This window comes from Octodon degus, unplaced genomic scaffold (assembly GCF_000260255.1).
Source record: "Octodon degus isolate 3935 unplaced genomic scaffold, OctDeg1.0 scaffold00001, whole genome shotgun sequence".
Classification (NCBI taxonomy): Eukaryota; Metazoa; Chordata; class Mammalia; order Rodentia; family Octodontidae; genus Octodon; species Octodon degus.
This window is the reverse complement of record NW_004524577.1, coordinates 35,017,372-35,040,136: the sequence shown is the minus strand read 5'-3', so window position 1 is coordinate 35,040,136 and position 22,765 is coordinate 35,017,372. Positions and strand designations below refer to the sequence as shown.

General features: G+C 40.0%; 1 protein-coding gene across 2 annotated transcripts in view; it reads left to right on the top strand.

The window, feature by feature from the left end:
- The window catches only part of Rab3c (RAB3C, member RAS oncogene family), a 276,726-nt gene that overhangs the window by 10,592 nt on the left and 243,369 nt on the right, over positions 1 to 22,765 (top strand). For both annotated transcript variants that reach the window (XM_023709334.1, XM_004623077.2), the window contains exon 2: positions 17,861 to 18,088. In XM_023709334.1, coding sequence (XP_023565102.1) covers positions 17,861 to 18,088 — 228 coding nt within the window. The remainder of the gene's footprint in view (positions 1 to 17,860; positions 18,089 to 22,765) is intronic.

Here is a 22,765-nt window from a genome sequence, read left to right as displayed (position 1 = left end):
GTACTGCTTTCGCTGGCTCACAAATTTGAGTATAGTATTTGGTTATATATCATTTCAAAGCATTTTCTCATTTCCTTGGCATGCTTGTATTTAATCCATGGGTTTACAAGGATGTTTAATTTCCAAATACTTGAGCACTTTCCAGGTATTTGCACTTTACTGATATTGATGTTTGATCAAATTCTGTTGTTCCCAAAGCACTTTTTTCTTAAAGATTTGAGTCTCAGCATTGTTTTTAGGCCAGGATGTAGTCTAATGTTATAAACATTTCATGTGCACTGATGTGGGTTACAGCTGGGTGGTGTATGAGTGGTCAGCAAATATCCAGTAGTCCCTGGTGTTGTGTGGTATGGCTAAGACATTCTGTGCCTTTCTGATTGTTTTTGTGTATCCATTACTGAGAAACAGGATTTTATTTTACTTTGTATTTTAGGGAAAGGTCTACATGGTCTTCAGGGTCTCACTACTAGATCAGACTGGTAGTGATCCTGCTGTTTACAGCCTCCCAAGAGCTGGGATTACAGGTGCGGGCTCAGTCTCAATTGCTGTCTGAACGCGCCCCGGGGGCAGGGCCGGCACGGCAGGCCCGGGGATTGAAACCCTGGCTCTTATACCTGTTTGTAGGTGCTTTAATTCGCTGAGCTATTAAATCTGGTCCATGAAACAGAATTTTAAATCTCCAATTATGATTATCAATTTTAGTTTAGACTATCAATTACTGAGAAAGAGATTTTCCGATCTCTATAATTTTCAACTTTGCTGTTTTTATTTGGTTCTTTGGATTTCTGCTTCATATATTTTGAGACTCTGTAAGTAGTTACACATATACCTGGATAACTTTTTTTTGTCTTGTAGAAGAATTTTCCTTTTTTATTACTGTGAAATGTCCTTCTCAATCCCAGACTCCTTGTCTTAATCTATTTATGCTGCCCTTACTATAGGCACCTTCAATTTAGCAGTATTTTAATGGAACAGTATACAAATATTTTCATATTTCTACATTTATCCTTTATGTATCTTAGTATTTCTTACATGAGTCTTGTGACCAATGTACAGTAGGGCCTTGGATTTTTATCCAGCGTGGAAAATCCTTTTCTTTTAAATGAAATTTCAGTGCATTTTCCCCTGTTAAAATATCTTACATGATTAGATCTTGGTCTATCATTCTACTATTTATTTTATTTTATACTTACTCTATTTTTCTTCCTATTTTTACTTTTTTTCTCTTCGTTTTGCTTAAATGTTTTTAAGTAATTCTATCCCTCTGTTCACTTTTTTAAATAAACGTTTACGTCTGTAGTGCTTATTCAAAGGGTTTCCAAAAAATTGTAGACTTGTTATGTGATCTATCTGGACAGTACTGTGATATTTCCCATAAAATACATTGGCTTTCCTATAATGTAATTTTGTGTAGCTCACGCTTTGTGAAGTTGTTATCATGTACATTACATGCCATTCATTATAAATCCCGTGTAGTTTTATCATTTTAGCTTGAGACAGTAAAACCAAGGGTGGCGAGATAGCACAGTGGGCTAAAGCACATGCTTAGGTAAGCTTAGGCCAACGCAGAGACCACGGTTCTAGGCCCGGCACCACATGCCTGCCAACCCCGCCCCCAGGGCAGACTGAGCCATCCACATATACACACAAATAAATAAAAATTAAATAGTAAAGCCAAACATGTGCATATATCACATATGTAATATGTACATATACATTATATATGCATATTACATATATATATCCTGAAAATCATAAGGAAATACATTAAAATGAACAGAGCCTCAGTAACTTGTGAAACAATGTCAGAACCAATACACATGTATTTGACGTCTCAGCAAAGAAAAGGCAGAATGGAGTGGAAACATTATATATATATATATATATATATATATATATATATATATATTTGCCTACTTCCTGTTTGCCATTTCTAGTGCTCTTACTGTTAGTCTGCATTATTGATTAATGTAATTTTTCTTCATCTTAAGCTGCTTTCTTTAGCCTTTCCTGTAGTACTTTATACGATGGCGGTATATTTTCTGTTTTTATCTGATTTTCTTTTTTCTTTTTTTTTTGCCTTTAGTTTGAGATGAGAGTATTGCTGCATGGAAACACATTTCTCAATGTTCTATTGCAGCATTTCACATACACCATTTCGTTGCTTGCTGACCTCAGTTATGATGTAATGATGGTGATCTTCACACTCCTGAACATTGTTTTTAATATATTGTATTTTCCTCTGTTTCAAGATTTTCTCTCTAAACTTTGGACTGTCTGGCTGTAATTAGCCTAGATATAGTCTTGTATATATTTGGCCAACTTGGAGGGTGGAATGAGCTTCTCAAACGTGTGTATTTATATTTTACTCCAACTTTGAAAAATACTTAGTCATGGCCGTTGAGATGGTAAGCTCAGTGGACTAAGCGCCTGCTTAGGCAAGCACAGGGACTGTGCTTTGATCCCCAGTACTGCATGCCGCACCAGCCCCGCCCCCAGGCGCACTGAGCCAGCCACCAAGTCCAGGCCTGGTGGTGCGTGCCTGTCATCTCAGTGCCTGGGAAGCTGAAACCAGGAGGATCATATGAGTCATAGCTGCACAATGATACCCTGTACCAAATACATTAAGAAAAAAAAGAAAAGTACTCAGTCATACCAAAATGTATTTTTTATCCCTTTATTTCTTTCTTTTTCCTACTGAGGTGTCAATTACATGTTTATTAGTTCTGATATTGCTCCATGAATTATTGGGGTTTTATTTATTTTTAATGTTTGTCAGAGCATTCGATTTCTGTTGATTTATCTTCAAGCCCAGTGAATCTTTGTTCTGCTCCCTGCAGTTCTGTGTTAAAGCCCATCAAAGCACTATTTATTTTAGTTACTGTGATTTTCCTTTTAAGCTCTTTTTTGGCTTCTTTTACACTGGAGACACATGTTGGTTAAAACTTGTAGTTTTAAATTACATTTTGTTGTGCCAACTTATATCTTCCTAGTAGCTTCCACTCTGTAGAAATGGAGTACCTTATCCAAGACCAGAATTTTTGGATTGGTTGAAAGTGTCATGTCAGTTTTATTGAGGCCATAAATATTATTCTATCTATTTGATAACAAAATCATTGGGCAAATGACCTGGGTATTTAGTGTTGGCATTATATTAAATGTGGAAAAATTGAGATTTGTTTTTTCTTCTAAAATCAGATATAACACAAGGATGTCCACTATCGCCACTCCTGTTCAACATAGTACTCAAGGCATTTGCAAGAGAAATTAGGCAAGAAAAATCAAAGATATATATATCTTTAGGAAAGGAAGAAGTCAAATTATTATTTGTAATTGACATGATTCTATATATAAAAGACCTAAAAATCCATCAGAAATGTGTATAATTAATAAGAAAATTCAGCAATGTAGCAGGATACAAAAATCAGCATACAATAGTATTTCTGTGTGCAAACAATGAATCCACTGAGAAAGAAATTAAGAAAAAAAATACTAAATATAATGGCACCAAGATCCTGACAAGTGTAAGGTCCAGAGTTCAATTCCTGATACAACAACAACAATAACAACAACAAAGATCACAATAGCACCATCAACAATAAAATACATAGCAATTGACGTAAGAAAATGAACCATCTCTACAATGAAAACTACAGTACTATGAAAACAAGAAATCAAAGAGAACATCAAAAATGAAAAAAATATCCCCAGCTCCTGGGTAAGCAAAACCAAAATAGTAACAATGCCCACACTTCCGAAAGTGATATACAAATTTAATGCAATCCCAATCAAAGTACCAGCAGCATTCATCAGATAATGGAGAAAATCTTAAAATTCATACAGAATCAGAAGAAACCCAGAATAGTAGAAACAATCCATGATAACAAGAGCAAGGTAGAAGTCATCACAATCCCAGACTTTAAGTTGTATTACAAAGCTACAATGATAAAAAAAACAAAAAACAAAAAATAGCATGATACTGGTGAACAAACAAACACAAACACAAGGGTCCATGGAGCAAAATAGAGGTTGCTTAAGAACAATTCCAAGCACACTCAACTATTTGATCTTTGAGAACAGGGCCAAGAACCTGTGCTGGAGAAACAAGAGCCTCTTTCATATATGGTGGTGTGGAAACTGGCTATCCACATGCAGAATACTGAATCTAGAGGTACATGTCCTACCATGTATTAAATCAACATGTATCACAGAAAAGATAACACTTAGTCTGCTAGACGTAGGTAAAAACTTTGAAGGCGCAAGGAGAGGGCTTTTGAACAGAACCTTGGATACCCAGAACATAGTACTAAGAATCAAAAATCGGGATCATATGCAGTTACACAGCTCCTACACAGGAAAATAAAATTCAAGAGTGGAAAGACAGCATACAGATTGGGAACATTTCTTGCTTGTTATTCTTCAGATAAAGAACTAATGTCTAGAATGTTTAAAAAGCTCAAAAAATTATACTCCCCAAAATAAGACACCTCCTGAAATTATGGGCAAGTGAAATAAATAGGCATTTCAAAAAAGAAGTATAAATGGCCAAAAAATACACTGAAAAATGTTCAACACTGCTGATCACAAGAAAAATGCAAATTAAAATAACATTGAGATCCATTGAGCTCTAAAGAAAGGCCATCATAAAAATATCAAATAATAAGAAGTGCAGGGGAGGCTCTGCAGAGAAAAGAACCTTCTAAGTTGTTGGTGAGATTGTGAACTAATACAACGATGATGGAAATCAGTATGGACAGTCCTCAAACACTAAAGCTAGAAATTCCATTCAACACAATTGTTCACCTTCTGCATCTCTTCCCCAAATAAGAGTTAAAGACCTCCTACTATAGTGATGCATGCATAACCATGTTTGTATCAGTGTAATTCGGAGCGCTAAATCTTGGAAGCAGCTTGTATGTGGTACATAGGCCAGTGGAGTACTACACTACCTAAAGAGGACAAGCATGAGTCATTTGTATGTAGGAAAATGTCTGTGCCTCGAAGCCATAATGTTAGGTGAAATAAATCAGAAACACAAGCTTAAATATTGTGAGATTTCTCTTACATGGAAAACCCAAAACATAAGTGAAAAGTGAAATAAAACATGGATGACAGGAAGCAAGGAGACAGAACTTTGTGAAACAGGAAGATCAACAGATAGAGGGAGGCAGAAGGGGGGTAGAGGAAGGTGTTGAATGGAAGTTAGATGTGACATGTGCGTGCACCGGTTCCCCATGAGGACTGCAAATACTATGCAGTACAAGCATGCATTTTTAAAAAATGAACAACAACAACAACAACAACAACAACAAACCAATGATAAAAATACTAAGTCAGTGGTATCCAGATGCATCGGATTGGATTTGGTATAGTTTAAGGACTTCCAAAAGTCACGTTTTGCATCTGTTGTTAGGACCCCTAAGTGAGAAGAATCTGATACCCTAGCCATTTAGTTCCCACATGCTCAGCTTTTTCTGTTGCTTGGAAACCGAATCATAATCACACGTGAAAGGTGAGTCCCTAAGCCACTCAGTACTCCCTGCCACTCCAGTATCTCTGCTTCATGCCTGGTCGTATTAACTAGAGAAACTTGCAAGCCAACACTGATGAATATTTCTTTTCAAGGGACCATAGCCTAAGGAGCCATGATGAGCTGGAAGAATGGATGTGTTAACTACTGAGGGACAAACCATGACTCTAGTGTGGCACTCATCTCTGGGGCTGGAAGTAAAAGATGGTTGTACTTTTGAATGTTTGCTTCATTGAACACCCATCTGAATGGCTAGTCTGATGAAAAGGGAGAGCAGTAACAGGTACACCTGTGGATGTCAGCGTTCTTTTAGAAGTGTGAGTGGGCAGGCTGGTTCTTTGTAGTAAATAATAGTGCCAGTAGCTCTTGAGTGAAAAAGTGGGAAGGGTTGTAATGAGAAAGTTGTCACTGGAAGCTATCCTAACTGGTAGAATTATAAAATCTGCAAATGCAAATACATAGATAACAGTGCACCACGTTCTTCACAAGGGGTCTGGATAACTCTTTGTGTTATGAGTGCCTAAGTAGATCCTGCCCGGAAGAATGCCCTACACATGTCCTGCCCCGATGCATGGAGAAAGATCAGGATCTGAGAGGATTATTTATAAGCATCTAGAGGCACTTTTCAAGTATTCACATATTTAAATGCTTTAGATATTAAATGGTTTTAATATTTAAAGATAAAACTTATGGAGGAACAAATATTTCCTTATTCAAATTCATTTTTACCAGGTATTTTCACTATAGATCTACCTTATACCACATAGTTCTGTGTATGTCTCATCTGTTTCCTTATTATTTTCTGTTCAGGAAGAGACAGTTTTTAAGCAAAATAATCATTATGTTGTGGCAACAAGTTGGATGTTGGCCTGCTTCTGCTATTGTAATTTTCTAATGGAGTGAAGGGAAGTAAATTATATTTGTGATCTTTAAAGTAAAAACCCCTGCTGAAGAGTCAAGGCTCTCTTCAGCCGAGATATGCAGAGCAGAGTTGCATTTGGTTTGACAACACAATTGCTGCTTCTTTGTGGGTCGTGCCTCCTCTTAGTCTGATAGGGTGCTGACATTGAGTTCTGGCACCAATTCTCAGAATGTCCTGGGCCTCATACAGCAGAGGTCGTTGGTGAAATGTACTTCTCAGGATCAGCTTGTCTGGTCAAGCTGGGAGTTGTAGGGCACAGAGCCTTCTCTGTCAAAGTCCACATTATAATGACAAGATTTGCTCTCACTTTATCTCTAAGAGGGACATTTAATGGATAGTAGTGGGTACAGAACTTCAGGATCACATTTCCATGACCTTGGATATTTCAGCCTAAATGTCAAATTACTCCATCTCCTTGGATATAGAGTCTGAGGTTGGCAACCTACACCTGCTTTGACCTCCATGTGGATCAGGTAAATTTGTTAATCAGGTGAATTCTAAACCTTATTGATCAAAAGAACTACAATATATCAGGAGCTTTAAAAATGACTGGGTTCAGGCCCCAGAATGAAGATTATAATTTTGGAGAACTTAAGTGGAATTTTCTGTGTCTGTAAATCTAGTTGATATTTGAGAACATGATATCTACTATTTCTTGCTTCCAAGAACTGATCAGGAAGCTTCTGTGAGTTTTGTCTGTATGTAAAAGAAAAGTGTGGATGGGTCATTTGCTTTTTGTTGCTAAGGAAAAGGCTCTTTGAATTTTTATAAATTGATAATCACAAATGTCAAGAATGTGTGATGATTTTTAATTTTAAACTTATTTTGACTTACCTAAGTTGCACATGAGGAAGATGGTGACTGGCGGTTGGCAGAGACATGGGGCTTGGCCTTTTGAACAATCCTGTTTTGTCCTCTCCACCTAACGTGACCAATCACACATGCAGCTTGCTGGTTTTAGCACCAGGAGTTCTTCCCGATCCAGGCAAACCAGGAAGTTGATCATCCTAGATTCACTGCACCATCAGACACTCGACCCTCAAGGCACCTTATGGTCCTGCAGGGTCAAGGAACCTGTGGGCTTCCCAGACCGACCTAAGATTGTACCATTTTTAGTCCATCACTTCCAGTTCGCAAACTTTTTTTCAATTTTTCTTCTACTCTTCTTTCCTGTCTATTCTTTTTCTATAGAGATTTCTGCTTCTGTAAGTACCATTATTTTTTGAGGGGCTTCAGGAAGGGATGGAAACACCAGTATGTGTATAAGGCATAGAACCTCAAAACAATGATCCTGTGGATTTCAGTGATTTGCTCAATGCAGTATCCAAGGCTCGGTTAACCTTCACCCAAGACCAGCTGCAGGGCTATGTGAGAGGACAGCTTCCTCACACGACTATAAGTTCCTGAGATTTTATTTCTCATCTTTTTATCTACACTTCACTTGAATGCTTCCCCTTATTCCTCTGGATATGAAATGCAGCTCTTTCTCAATGTATTCAATATTCTCTTTACACTTATGGATTTCCCAAGTTTAAGAGCTTCTTGGGAGTCACTCAGTAGCAGGCAGTGTTAGAGAGCAGGTGGGACCACACACTTTCTGACCAATCACCGTGTTCTCCTTCCCACAGACCCATGGGTCACAGAACACGTCTCTGCACACTGAGCCTTCAGGTTCTCACTCTGTACCCCGAAGAGGACATGGATGAATGCTCTGTACTCCTTGTTATGGTATTTTAAATTAGGGAGAAAATGTAAAGTGCTAACATTGTAGTCATGAAAGTGCATTGGGTGTTGAGCCCTCTTGCTCTCAGAGGTTAGGAAATGAGAGACACATTCTATAAAACTTACAGTTTTCATCACAGAGAATAGCACTGATACAAGTTGGAATGAAAGTGAGTGTCACATGCTCATTTCTATGCAATAAGAATATCAAAGATGATGATAAAAGCTTTAATCCAGTGCTTAGCACACACCAACAATTTCCCTTTGATTATGTCAGTCTGCCTATTATATAGATAAGTTGTTAAAAGCTAAATAACAAAAACCTTGCCCAAGTTGACTCACAGACAAGGTAGCAAGTATCCAGCATGGGGTTCCTTCTCAGACATCCTGACCACGGAGTGTGAGGTCTTTACCTAGATTTATACCACACCAAGAACCTGAGATTCTTTTCCCCAGATATGTCTATATGCACACAATTCCAGAACGGCTATGAAAAGGTGGAAAGGTACTTCCCTACCTCCCTTCCTAGTATGCTATTTAGGGTTTGGATTACCAGTAGCCGGCTGCACGCTGGCATCCTGGAGCTGCACTGAAGACCTTCTGGGTCCGCGTCTGTGGGTGTATGCAGAAGCGGAGGGGACCTTGGCTGTGTATCACTGTAGTCATCTGATTGTGTTGTCTAAGTCTGGCAGCCTTGTGAGCCACTATGGTTCACTTCCCAGGCATACTTGGTGGCAGTTCCCTCCTGGGCCCTGTTCCTTTGCCCCCTGCTACCGTGTCCCATTGTAGACTCTCCTCCCTCTTGGGTGCTCTCTGGAATGAGTCCTGGAGAAAACTACAGCATAGGCTGAGAGAGCACTAATTTTTGCTACTGACAGCAAGAGTTTTTTATGGTTTGATAAACTTCATTTCCATTTTTCTTGATATTCTTGAAGGACAGATACATCTATAGATTTTGAAACAAATTCAGCAATCACTCTAATGCATTTGGGCATACATAAACACATACAGTTTTTCTTGTTTTTGCGCTGGTGTTTGAGCCCCGCCCCTCATTCATGCTAAGGTTGTCCTTACTATTGAGTTACATTCCTAGCTATGACTCAGTTTTTTTGGCTTCAGGATGGCGTAAAAGCCATACACAGTCAGCAGCAGGGAGCTACAATTCCAATTTAGCCATCTGTTTATGAGGGTAAACAATTGATTCTCTAGGATATATTGTGTTGCTAAGTTGTGAGTATATTAGATGCATTTTCAATTTATGATGGCTTTGTCAGATATAAATGCATTGTAAGTTGCAAAGCATCATACATATATGTGTTTTCAGGTAGATAGATAAATAGATAGATAATTAAGCTTAGGTCATATCTATCTTCAACAAAGGAATGAATACTTTCTATAAGCAAAGAAACATCCCCTTACCTCTTCTGCTATTTTTCTTTGGCATTCATTGTTTGGGATGTGTTAGTTTGGACATGAACTAACTGAGCCTGCAGGTTATTAACCTTTGAAGTACACATTTGCCCAAGGCAGTGAGGCCTCAGTGGATAGGCTGAGATGGGTCCAGGTACCCCATGGAAAGAAAGGGACCGTTTCACTTCAGCTTTCTTGCCAAGTTCCTTTCACTACAGAATGGGGACAGTGTCTTGTGTTTCTTCATATCAGGAGCTTGGAAGTCATCAATTCTATCCCTCATGCCAGAAAAGTACCTGAACAAGTTAAAAATCAAAGCGTTTACAGCTGTTAGATAGTTGAGGTCTGAGGGTAAGTTTATGTTCCTCCAAATTAGAGAGCCAAGCACATAGATAGAAAGGATCACTAATTAATAAAACAGAAACTTCGATGGGAATCATTACTGGGGTAGGAAATCCCTACCTCTAGTCAATGAATTGCTGCATCAGTGTAGACAAGTCTGCCAGAAAAACTCCAAGGGCTTCTGGTCTTAGTGAACCTCTTCCCACTTTTGTACATTTGACCTTCAGGAACCCTGTCATGTCATCTTCATGAACACCAAAGAAAAGCATCCTCATGGTTCCAGCAGGAGGAGGGAAGACTGTCCATCTAAAAATATGCCAAAGCTTTGTCTTTAAAATGAAGCCATGAGCAGGCATCCTAGGGCACCCACACAAGGAAAGCGCACAGCTATAGCACCTCGAAGTGCTGTGTTGCTGTCATTATTTAACCATGTATCTGCCTGTGAGCTAAGAGTTGCCTCCATCTACTGAAGAAGCTGCAAGTGAGGTGGGGATGCAGAGAGAAGCTTACAAGACAGCTGAGGAAAGAAAGTTTGATGATTATTTTAGAAATATACAGGAGTGGTGGCACATGCCTGTAGTCCCAGCACTGGGGAGGCTAAAACCAGGAGGATCACTACCAGCCCAAGATGTGTAGTGAGACCCTGTACCAAATACATACCAAAAAAAAAAAAAAAAAAAAATTGGTGATTCACTTCTTGGAACCATCGCCATAATTTGCATATCATCACTACGTTCTCCCGCAAGTCCATGAAATATTTATTTTCTGCAAACTTAAAGAAAGAAGACAAAGAACATTTATGAATGTTTTCTCACTTTTGGTAGGCTCCTGACTTCGGAAGGCAGGGATAGAGTTTAAATCTTCCCTCAGTCGTGTGTTTTGCTTACATCGCAGTCCATTTCAGAGCCACGGTCAGTTGTGCACCCTGACACAGTTAGTGTCTTTTGCTGCTCAGATGGCTTCTGCCAGAGGAAACCGCTACGGAGCCAAGGAGGAATTTTTGGCCATGCTGAGCCAGTGCTGAGTCCAGGCCTGGTGATGCATGCCTATAATCCCAGGGATAGGGAGGCTGAAAATAGGATCTCCCTGTCTCCTGAGCGAGGATTTACTTCATTCTTATGAAGTTTTACAAACTGATATGCATTCCCCATTTCAAGGGGGAACTGACCAGACTACATACTGAAACCTTGTACCACATACATTAAAAAGAAATTATTGTGTTGATAAACTTCTAATTGATATGTCCCATCTTTTCTTCAAGCTTTTAATTTCCAAGAAAAACTGCATTTCCTAGTAATTTACCCACATTTGCCTTCCCACTATCTCTCAGGTCATTATCTCATAGTGTAATAGCTGAGCATAGTAACTTTAAAATGAGTTCTTTTAGTGTTTCCCTTCAGATCCATAAAATGTGGTTCAGACCTTTAAGTGCCTGATTCAAATCCCAGAAAGTAGTTTGCTCTTCTCACTTAGTTTGAAAAAACAAATGTAAAAGTTTTTAAAGGAGGCTGTGGTTGAATGTGTTAGAGATAATCCTTTGGCCAATAGGATTTGGGGGAGATAACTGAGATTTAAGATGTCCCTTCAGGAAAATCCAGGATTTGTTCATGTGACTGTCAAGATGTCCATTCTCAAAAGTTTAGTATTTGCTTTCAACACTGCGATCCCATAATGGCACATTGTGCTGTCTTACCCATGGATTTGTGTATTCCACACGCTAAAGAGTTAATTGTTATTTGTGTACAAACTGGTTATCATTTTGGTCGAGGTCTTAGATGAGTGTGTAAGGTCTATATGGTTAAAATCTTTCATAAAATGACACAAATCTGAATGGTATAATGAATATTTTTGAGGAAATAACAAAATTTTCAGATCACAATTAAATTTTAAATTAAAAAAACAAAACAATTTGAACAGGGTACATGTAAAGGTCCACACTTCCACTGAAATGTGATTTGACAAGTACAGGAAAAGGAAGCAGGAGATGTATGTTAATGTTTCATGTTAACAACATGAAAGAAGTCCTATTTGTTTTAGGAAACTTCTCTGTTCAGTCAAATGTGATAGGATGCAATAGTGTGGTTTTACTGGGTGCTAATATTCTGGAGTATTTGGAGGAACTGTGGAAACCACACTTAGGCACTTGATGGTCTGGAGGTGCATCAGTGTGCAAAAAACAGCAGGTATGGAATTTTCTGGCCACAAACTTTTGAGGTCATTCGAGAAAGGGGAAAGAGCTAATGCAGCCCTGAATTGTACCTGCATATACCTGAAGTTCTTTCAGATGGGAGAAAAATGAACTATCTCTTCATTCAGAAGTCAGGTTCTAGAACATGAGCACAGGCTGTGTGTTGGGGGATGTATTTTAATTCAGTGTAAGAAAAACTTGCCAACAGCCGGGACTTTTAAGCAGGGAAACAGGTTACTTCATGGCACAGTGAGAACCTGCACACTGCAGAGCATTTGGCTAGGACATTAACCCAAGACCCTCAGGTGCCACGAAAGGGACTCAGGATGGCTGGGTGTTGTACTTCCGGAAGCTTCTTTTCAACTCTGCAATTCTTTCTTTTCAAATTGCAGTATTAATGCTATTCAAGGAGTTATTTTCATTTATCGCTTATAATATCTGACTTGTTTTGGGAGGAGATAATTTCATATCCATTTCTAAAATTCCAGTCATATCCATAACCATTCTGAGATGTTTGCATGACTTCCTATTTAGAGCTGCTGTGAGCTTTGCGTAGTGACTGTCTGCATGCCCTCTTGATATTCATGTTCTGTCAAATTGATTCATTTTGTTCTCAGCAAGATTAGGGCTGCCTCCCTGTCTCCTGAACCAGGATTTCCTTCATTCTTATGAAGTTTTACAAAATGACATGCATTCCCCATGCAGATTTCTGCTGCTTTGTGAATATCATTAGGGATGGAAACCAGGAAGTAGTGAAAAGCGAACAAAGAAAAAAATGCTGTCTTCGCGAATCAGTGAGTTAGCAAATTCTTCCAGCGAATCCTTCTGAGACTCTGCTCCAAGGAGCATTTGCTGGACACACACATCCACAAGCTCCCTCCTCTCAGGCTTCTCCTTGAGCCCCATTGTGTTCTTGGCTGCAAGGCAGCAAACTACATTTGCCCTTTGACTGCAGAGTTTGCTTCCTGAGTATGGTGCTCTCTATCTGTGTCCCCACAGTTGATTCACAATTGCATATGTTGATGGTATTCTGGAATCAATCGAATTTCAAAATAGGATCTGGGTTAAGAGCAGTAGCCTTCATCACGTTTTCTTTAAAGGCAACTCAGAGATATGCAGAACTCTGCTGCAGTAGTACCTCAGAACTATGGGGTGTGCCATATCCCAGTGGTCTGGTAGGCTGACTAGATGAGCAGTAATAGGAAATTTAAACTCATTTCTGGTGGGAGCATGGAGAACATGTTTGATGTAGAGCCCAGAATTTATGCAGGCACTTATGAAAAAAATGTGCTGAGGGCCCTTTTAAGCGAAGGGAATGACAATGTCACACAAAATAATTACTTGACTTCAGGGCTCCTTAAGTCATTGGAGTAAAACGATGCTTCAAATGGGAATCCAGACCTGTACAGAAAATTTGGGACACAACTGAGTTGCATGATGTTCCAGTATAGGTTCTCCTTTTTAAATTTTCCAGTATGAATCTTGGCTTCTTGGTTGGGAAGGTGAGAAATAAAGTGGCAGTTTTCCCTGAGAGAGTTTGATTCTGGGTATTAGAGAAGGCCTTTTGGTCTCGGTTGATCCGGTTGCTTACTCCCAGAGCAGCAGCACACTGGGGCTTTGTGGCAGACCAGTAAAGTGACGTGCACCTCAGCACTCTCTCAGTGGTGTCTTCTATGGGCTGAGGATACCAGCAGGGAGTCAGCGTCTCTGTGCCCAAGGTGTTCTTGGATCATTATTGAGACAGATATATAGGTAAGTGGCCGTGAACTGACCCAAGGGCGTCACTATAGCATGAGTGGCTATAGAGCCTGCTGGGTCACTGTGAGGCAGCAGAGACCCGCTTGGACCTTGCAGAGGACAGGCATGGGTGGAGTGACTAGAGAAATCAGGTGGCATTCACTGGTGGTACAAAATGACCACATTCATGTTCACAACTTTTATAATCCATGCGCAGGTGACTTTCAAAATTTGTGCCTCTCCCAAAATGCAGATCTCCATCCCAGGTCCATCTTTTGCTATTATTTCTACCTGGAAGCCTCAAAGGCTCCCTAAACTCAATCTGTGCCAAACTATTCTCCAGCTCTTTAATCTGAATCTGATCGTATTTTGGAATTCCATCTTTCCAGATGGCACTGCCCATCCATCTGGTTTAGTAAACTCTGGTTTGGTAAATTAATTTGCTTGGCTTGCTTTCTACTCCCAGCTCCCAGTCCAAGTTTACATCTGCATCTCTTGTCTGGAAAGGAGATTATGGGGCCACAGAGGAAAGTGATTGATGATGCAGAGTGTGCCTAGGGAGAGTCACATGGAGAGAAAACATTCTCTCAGGATTTCACAGAGAACAAATTGGTCAAGCAATGGCTGTGACTCATCCACAGGGCTGACCCTGACAGTGGATCTGCAAACTGCTGTACAGGGTTACAGGATAAATCCTGAGGATACTTGACTGACTTTATCAGATACAAAAATTACATTTCTTGTTACATAGGTCTTGCTTTATCTTGGTCTTAACCATCCAGCAGAAAAGTATAAAAACACAGTATGTAAAGTAAAGCCATATTAATATGCTGAGGTGTGAAAGGCTCAAGTCAGCAACTTCTGTGGATAACCCACTAGTGTTGTGGATTGCTGGACTGTGTTGGATTGTTTTGCTGAATTTACACACCTATAGTATGTAGATGCCAATGGGATACCAATCTCTGATAGGACCAAACAAAAAAAGGGGATATAAAGGAAGGACCATTTTGTATCTGTATATACAGAATAGTTAGGATAGATCTACAGCTACTTTCACTTAATTCAATGAGAAGAAAGAGGTGTACCAATAGTGTTTGGACAGAATATCCTGTCTGCATCTTGTACTATGGATAACCACTAAGAGGATAACAATGTACAATATATTAATTATCGAAACTGTCTTATTAATCAGTTTTGAAACTGTCTCATTGCTATTTGTTTCTCAATAAAATAAAATAAAAAGACTTGTATCCCTACTTGTCTTTGTCTGACTGCTTGGACTGAGGAACGTTTACCTTAGTGTGTGCTGCAAGGAAGGGCTCATGTCTGACTTCCCAGTGATCAGCTCCATGTGTTCTTCTTATAGCATGTGTGCTTATTTTCCTGGATGTCTTTGGGAAACAGAACAAAGATTAGATGCTTTTCTATTATAAAGGCAGCATGTCGCCCAGTAATAAACACTGCTTACAAATTGTGAGTTTCAGAATATGTCCATGTGATTAAGTGGACCGATAAAATGAAAGCTCAAGCTTGCATTTAATAAGAAAATGTGGGATTCAATCACAATTCTTGGTGCCCTTCACTTTCATGATTTATGAAGATATGCCTTTTGTCATTTTTGTATGCATGGTTGCATTCTCTTGCTGGCAGTAAGGATTTGTAGAAGGAGAATATGTTATCTGTTTTTCTCTTTTCACTTAAAATATCCTCCCTCCCTCCCTGCCTCCTTCTCTCTCTCCCCCTCCCTTTCTCTTTATCTCACTCTCTCCCTTTTTTCTCTCTCCCTGTCTCTCTGTCTCTGTCTCTCTTTCTCTCTCTCTCTCTCTCTCTCTCTCTCTCTCTCTCTCTCTCTCTCTCACACACACACACACACACACAGGCACACACAGACTCTTGACTTTCTAACTTTAGGCAAGAGATACTGTTTTAGATAAGCACCTGCTTACTGTTTCCAGCCTTTCACCATCTGTAGAGTGTTCGTTTGCCCTCCTCTCACCTTGATTAATTCATTGTTTGTTATTATAAAAGTCACCTGGTACTAGGTATGCTAAAAGAAAAGGTGCTTACTTAGCCCACAGTTCTGGAGTTCTAAGCGCGATGTTAGCACCTGCTCAGCTCTGGTGGGACTTTTGGCTGTGTCACAGGGTGGACAGGCATCACAGTTGGAGTGCATGTGTGAATGAGATATCATGCAATAAGAACAGAAATCCAGAGAGCCTGAAGGACCAGGTTCCTACTTTCTGACAGCCACTGTTGTGGTAACTGATGGAGCTCTCTCGAGAATGTCACTCATCTCCTGTAAAGTGATACCAGGCATAACAACCTTCTATCAAGCCTCCAACTTTCTGCTGCCTCAAAATCGTTTACATTAGGAATGAAGCTGCCATCACATGGAACTGTATCTTACCTGTAGCATACCCAAGAGAAAGGATGTAATTGTTAATCAGCTTTTGTTGGAATAAAAGTGGAATATGTAGCCTACAGTTGTTCAAGAGAACTTTCCACAACTATGCCAATATTTTGTACTTCAGCCATCGAGTACAGTAGCCACTAGCCACATGTGATTACTGTGCTTTTGAAATATGGCAAGTGTGTTGAAAACTAAGATTTTATATATTTACTTATTTATTTATTCCAGTACTGGGGCTTGAACTCAGGACCTTGTGCTTGCCAGGCAGGCACTTGTGCTGCTGAGCTATCTCCCCAGCCCCTAAGTTTTTATATTTTACTTAACTTTAAGTAACTGTGTGTGAATAGTGGCTGACATCTTGGACAGTACAATAATTGTCAAAAATATACAGCTCAGAAAATCGAATGAGTAGATACACTAATTGCACATTGAGAGTCACCATTATGAATACCTATTTTCTATATTGATTCATGTGGTGCTTAGAAGTAATAAAACATAATTCTTAACATACATAAAAATTATCATTAAAATGATGAGAAAGATATCAACATCTACCTAAAGTGTTTATATTTAATATAAGACCATTTCTATGGTGATTTATAGACTTACTTTACAGATACATTATTGATTAATTTCATAAGAATTCCAAGTTAGTTTTACTCCTTCCATTTCATGCAAGAGAAGGTACTGTGCTGTAACAACTTAAAGCCTAGATCACACAGCCAGCAAGTGGCAGAAGCATTATTTGAACCCAGGCAGGGCTCATCATTGACTCTTCCTACAGTGACCACTTCCTAAGTCCTCTTCTTAGAGCCCCTTGCTTATTTCCCTAGAACACTGGGAAACAGATGGAGTTTCGGGAAGATGAACTCTTGCACCAGCTACCTGATTTGAATCCTGTTTCTCCTGCTTGTGGAAGTTACTGAATATCTCTGAGCCTCAATTTTCTCATTTGAATATGGAAATAATAACATAGCCAGCTCACTAGGTGGTTGTGTTGAATGAGTTAATAGTACTTGGCACATTGAATGAAACAATATGAACCACTGATGGAGCCATCAGCATTTTTAATTTGCAAGCGACTACATTTTTGTTAGGATTTGGATTTGATAAGATGTCAGTAGATGAAGCGGAGAAATGCTTTGTGTATATTCCCATAGGAAATAAGACAGACTTTAATAATTTGGATAATTTAAAAAGAAACACCCTGCTGTTCAGCCACTTTGGTGTCTTCGTCACTGAGATTGCCAAGTTTCAGAGCCCTCGTGGCCCAGCCAGTTCTTCATATCTTTGCTTTTCATGTTACCCTTAGAGATACCTCCTTTGGTGTCTTTGATTGGCTCTGAATGCTGAGCTGAGACAAGCACCAACACAGCTGGAAAGAACTGTAAGATTTGCTGCTCTGTCTTCCAGCAGGGAATTATTGCCATGGATACCAGCATCAGAGGAAGACCTGGGGACACTCTCCACTTGCCTCCTGACTGTCTTGACATCTGTTTCTAGCAAAGTCAATAATGAATGTGCTGCTAGCTTCATATTAAGTAGGAGACTTAGCCTGTTTGCTTTTACTTACTTATTTATTTTTTTAACTTTTCACAGATGGCCTCTGCCCAAGATTCCAGGTATGGCCAGAAAGATTCCTCGGATCAGAACTTCGACTACATGTTCAAATTGCTCATCATTGGCAACAGCAGCGTGGGGAAAACGTCCTTTCTGTTCCGGTATGCGGACGACTCCTTCACATCTGCATTCGTCAGCACAGTTGGGATCGATTTCAAAGTCAAAACTGTATTCAAGAATGAAAAGAGAATCAAGCTTCAGATTTGGGTAAGTGACTTTGAACCGATGTTGTGCTTTAGTCTGAGGTGTTGGACGGGGCAGGGTGGAAGGGAGGAACTTCCTGCCTTGTTCTGTCCTCTCCGGCTCTAAAAGCTTTGAATTCCAGCTTTTTTTTTTTTTTTTTTTTTTTTGCTGCAGACATTTTGTTTCAAAGATGGCCTGGCAATGTCTTCTGAAGACAAGGGGACTGAATTATGCTATTTTTCCAAGTAATTTTCCTCAGTGGTCTTCCAAAGAAAAACATAAACCAAACTTCTATTGTGTTGGCTGCTCCAGAAACAATGTCTTTTATGCTGTGTGACCTTGACCTATCTTGACCTATGACAGCTCTTTTTTTTTTTTTTTTTTTTTTTTTTTTTTTTTTTTTTTTCCAGAACCAGGGATTGAACTCAGGCCTTTGCACTTGCCAGGGAAGTGCTTATTCTACTGAGCCATCTCCCTGGCCCCTAGTTTCCCTTGGTGGGTTTTTTTTTTTTTTTTTTTTTTTTTGGTGAAACCAGGGATTGGACTCAGGCCCTTGTGCTTGCCAGGCAAGCATTTATTCTACTGAGCCATCTCCCTAGCCCCCTGACATTTCTTATAGTCTATAAAACAGGTAGCTTAGATCTTGCCCTTAAGGCTGCAGGAAACAGTCTATGAGCATTTTTTTTTTTTTTTTTTTTTTTTTTTCAGTACCAGGGATTGAACTCAGGACCCTGCGCTTGCCAGACAAGCACTTATTCTACTGAGCTATCTCCCTGGGCCCAGTCTATAGGCATTTTAAAAGAGAAAGTATGTAATCAAGTACAGGGAAGCTGGTGTTAGTTCTTTCATAAAGCCCCAGATTTGACTTTGACCAGTGTACTTACACTCCACAAACTGTTCTCCATGATAAAAGCTATGTTTACACATGAAAATGAGACAAAGTATTTGTGTAAAACAGGTTCATCGAAAGGAGAAGTTTTTCTGTGACACTTGAGACCATTGGACTGGCTTTCTGTTTTTTCCCTAATGCCTGACAAAGATTAGAAATTTCCTAATTAAGTTGTTAGCATAAATGTAAGAGATTAGCAAGCAAGAAACTGGAGAAAACTGTTTGAGGTTTCACACAACAAATATGAGGAATGTTGAAATATTTAAAAAAATCATTACAGTAAAAGACGCGTTGCCACGAATCCTCCTCAAAATACTGTCTTCCTCCCCACTTCGAACACACTGATGTCATCGTTCCTGTCACTTTCCAAAGCAGTTCAGGATGCCCTCTTTTGTGAGCATCTTTGGTTGTGCTATTGTAGCTGCTTTGACATCCTGCACAAATTAAAAATTAGGGGGCTGTGGAGGCACTCAGCAGCATTAAGTGCCTGCCTGGGAAGCACAAGGTCCTGAGTTCAGATCTTGGGACAAAAAAATAAAATTTAAATAATAATGCCATTCCTAGTCATTTTGACCTTGGGGAAAAGTCAGAACTTGTGCAGTGTTTGGCCTAGTGAAAAGGGTAGGTGAAGGCCCACCATGTCTTTATGAGCTTCTCTTTCCTTTGAATGGCTGGGTGAAGACCCACCATGTCTTTATGAGCTTCTCTTTCCTTTGAATGGCACTCACAGTAGTGTTCATTGTATTCTTGTTGAAAACTTGTAAAGGCACCCAGAAGACTTCCAGAACTGCTTCAGATGAGGCCAGAATAATGGCATGAAGTGTGTCACAAGTGTGTGTGTGTGGAGGGGCGTGCAGTGGTTTATGTGCAGTGGTTTATGAGATTAATTTGTTCTACGGTTTTGGGGAAGATGGCTGCATTTGTGTTTGTGTGGGAAAGATGGCTATCTTCGTTTGTCACCCAATTCAGAGTTTGTGAAAGAAAACAAAATTTTTGCTAAATGCTTTTGTGTGTGAACCAAACTTGGCAAAAAGGAAACATTTGCTAACCAGGGCATTACTGCATTTTGAGGCAGATTAATGGCAATATATCTATCGTTGTGATAACTCCAACTATGTGGGCATTAGGTCAAAACTAATACAGGCAATGTAACCAAAAACTTGGTTGCACCAAGATAAATATTTTATGGGCATATCATAGTATGTAGATAAGTAAAATGTTTCTATAGTCACTTTCACCCCCCTTTCCTGTTCACTTATACCTTTCCCCTCCAGATGATATAAGGTATTGACAGGTGTCCACCGAGAGGTGTTTTCTGCCTTCTTCTGAGATTCAGAGACATTTACAACAGCTACTACCATTTGATATGAGTTCCCAGATTGATCTTTAGAAGTTGTAAGAATTCTCTTTTCTCAGTACGGAAAACTGAAAGACAAATACCACGGTGTTCCATTTAAACCTTTTAAATTAACATTTTACTAATATATACCAAATACACATGCGTGCATGCACACACACACACACACACACACACACACACACACACTCAGTGCTCTTTAACACCTTAAAAGTCTTAGGTATAAAACTTAAAGATACAGGCATGTATGTCGTTGTCCTCTTTGGTGGCCCACAGTAGGTAGTTACTGTTTTATTTATTCTAACTACAGGGCTCACATGAGAACTCAGACAAGCAGGCCTTCTGTGGAGTATCCTCAGAGTTCCACCTCTCCCTGAAGTAGCTGTTGGGAAGATTCCCACTGAGGAGCTTGACTCTAGTCAGTGTGAACAGTGTGCTGTAGCACATCCCCACATATGGAAGAATAAAACCAGGTCAATTGCTTTGCATTTGGGGCCTGGTCAGTTCTCTTCCTTTTGAACTTCAGCAAACCAGCTGTCAGGTGATAAATTTCATATTCAGGCTCAAAAATATCCAGTTACTCTCAGGAACGCTGGTGGATTCAAAATTAAATTAATTTCCTATCCACACATCTTTTAACTAACTCCATATTCTTTCTGTTGATATTAAAGAGGAGTCAGTCCTTTAGCTGATAACTTCTAGTTTCTTTGCTCTTTTTTGTATTAGTGATATTTTTACATGTTTTGGTGTCTCTTGGATAGAATACCAACATGGTATACTCAAGCAGTCTTATAATAACAATTTTTCAATCTAGATTTTTTTGACAGAAATTCTTTGTTGAGTTACAAAATTATGCATCTGTAATGTAAAGCAGGTTTCTTTTTCTCCTCCTTCTCCTCCTTCCTCCTTCCTCCCCCTCCTCTCCCCTCCCCTCCCCCTCCTTCTCCTCCTTCTCCTTCTCCTTCTCCTTCTGCTTCTCTTTCTCCTCCTTCTCCTTCTCCTTCTCCTTCTCCTTCTCCTCCTTCTCCTTCTCCTCCTTCTCCTTCTCCTCCTTCCTCCTTCCTCCCCTCCCTCTCCCCTCCCCTCCCCCTCCTTCTCCTCCTTCCTCCTTCCTCCCCTCCCTCTCCCCCCCCCTCCCCCTCCTTCTCCTCCTTCTCCTTCTCCTCCTTCTCCTTCTCCTTCTCCTTCTCCTTCTCCTTCTCCTCCTCCTTCTTCTTCTTAATGTATTTGATTGTTACAGGGTCTCACTACACAGTTCAGACTCATGATGATCCTCCTATGCCACCATGCCTAGACTCTGTGGCCAGTTTAGCCCACACTGGGGGTGCGGTTGGTGCAGCATGCGGTGCCAGGGATCAACCGCAGTCCCTGCAGCTTGCCTAATCTTGCTTAAGCAGGTGCTTTGGTTCACTGAGCTATCTCTCCAGCCTGGGCCTCACCTTCTAATGACCCACTCAGCTACAACGCATCATGGATCAATCCAGTGATGCCTGGAGTATCCCCACAATCCCACCACCTTATGCAATGACAACACTCAATGTCATTGCTGGGCCACTTATTTTTCTTAGACATTGATATTCAGTTTCCATCTATGTCTTGCTTCTGGATGAATGTTGCTCTTCTGCAATATAACTGAAACCCAGTGCAAACTCTTGAGCTGTTCCTATTCTATTATTTCCTCCACATGCTTCATAATCTCTGTAACTTCCTGCAAAGCCTGTGCCAAGGCATTGTGTTCGTAATTATCTCTAATCATCCATTTCCACCTCCTCTCTTTAAAAATCCAGTAAGGGTCATCAGCGTCATCCCAGCTAGAACCTCATCCCAGGGCTTCATTCCCTTGTTCCAGGGATACCTACCTCCCCCTCGGGATCAGAAGCTTTGGAGGCTTTCACCTTTCTTTCTCTTCAGTCACACAGTTTAGTAGCCCTTAATATCTCTGTAACTAAAATATAAGTTATTCCTCATTGGGTCCTATTTTACTTTTCTCATTGCTGAGAGTAAACACTAGACATAAGTTAAAGAAGGAAAAGTTTATTTCACCTCACAGTTTGTTGAGGTTTTAGTCTGCAGTCAAGGCGAGGTGGTGTGGCAGAGGGGCATTGCAAAAGTGTAGCCATCCACAGCAGAGCAGGCAGGAGGCTGCAGCAGCAGCACAGCAAGCCTCCCTTTTCCTTCGATCCAAATTTGGGTAAGGGGGAGAAGAACCCCAGGCCCAGATGCTTTCACTGACCCCCTCTGAAAGGCGCTGTTATTTCCAGCACTCTCATCACAGGCCACATGCGCTCTGGGTCTCAGAGGTTGCAGGCCACTGGGTCAAGAAAAGATCTTACGAACTTTCTAGCTCAATCCCCTTCCTGATACTAAGTCAAACTAATCAAACCGTTATAGTGGAGCTTAGGGAGCCTAGTACTGATTAATCATGTAAACACTTTATAAGCACATTTTATTTTAT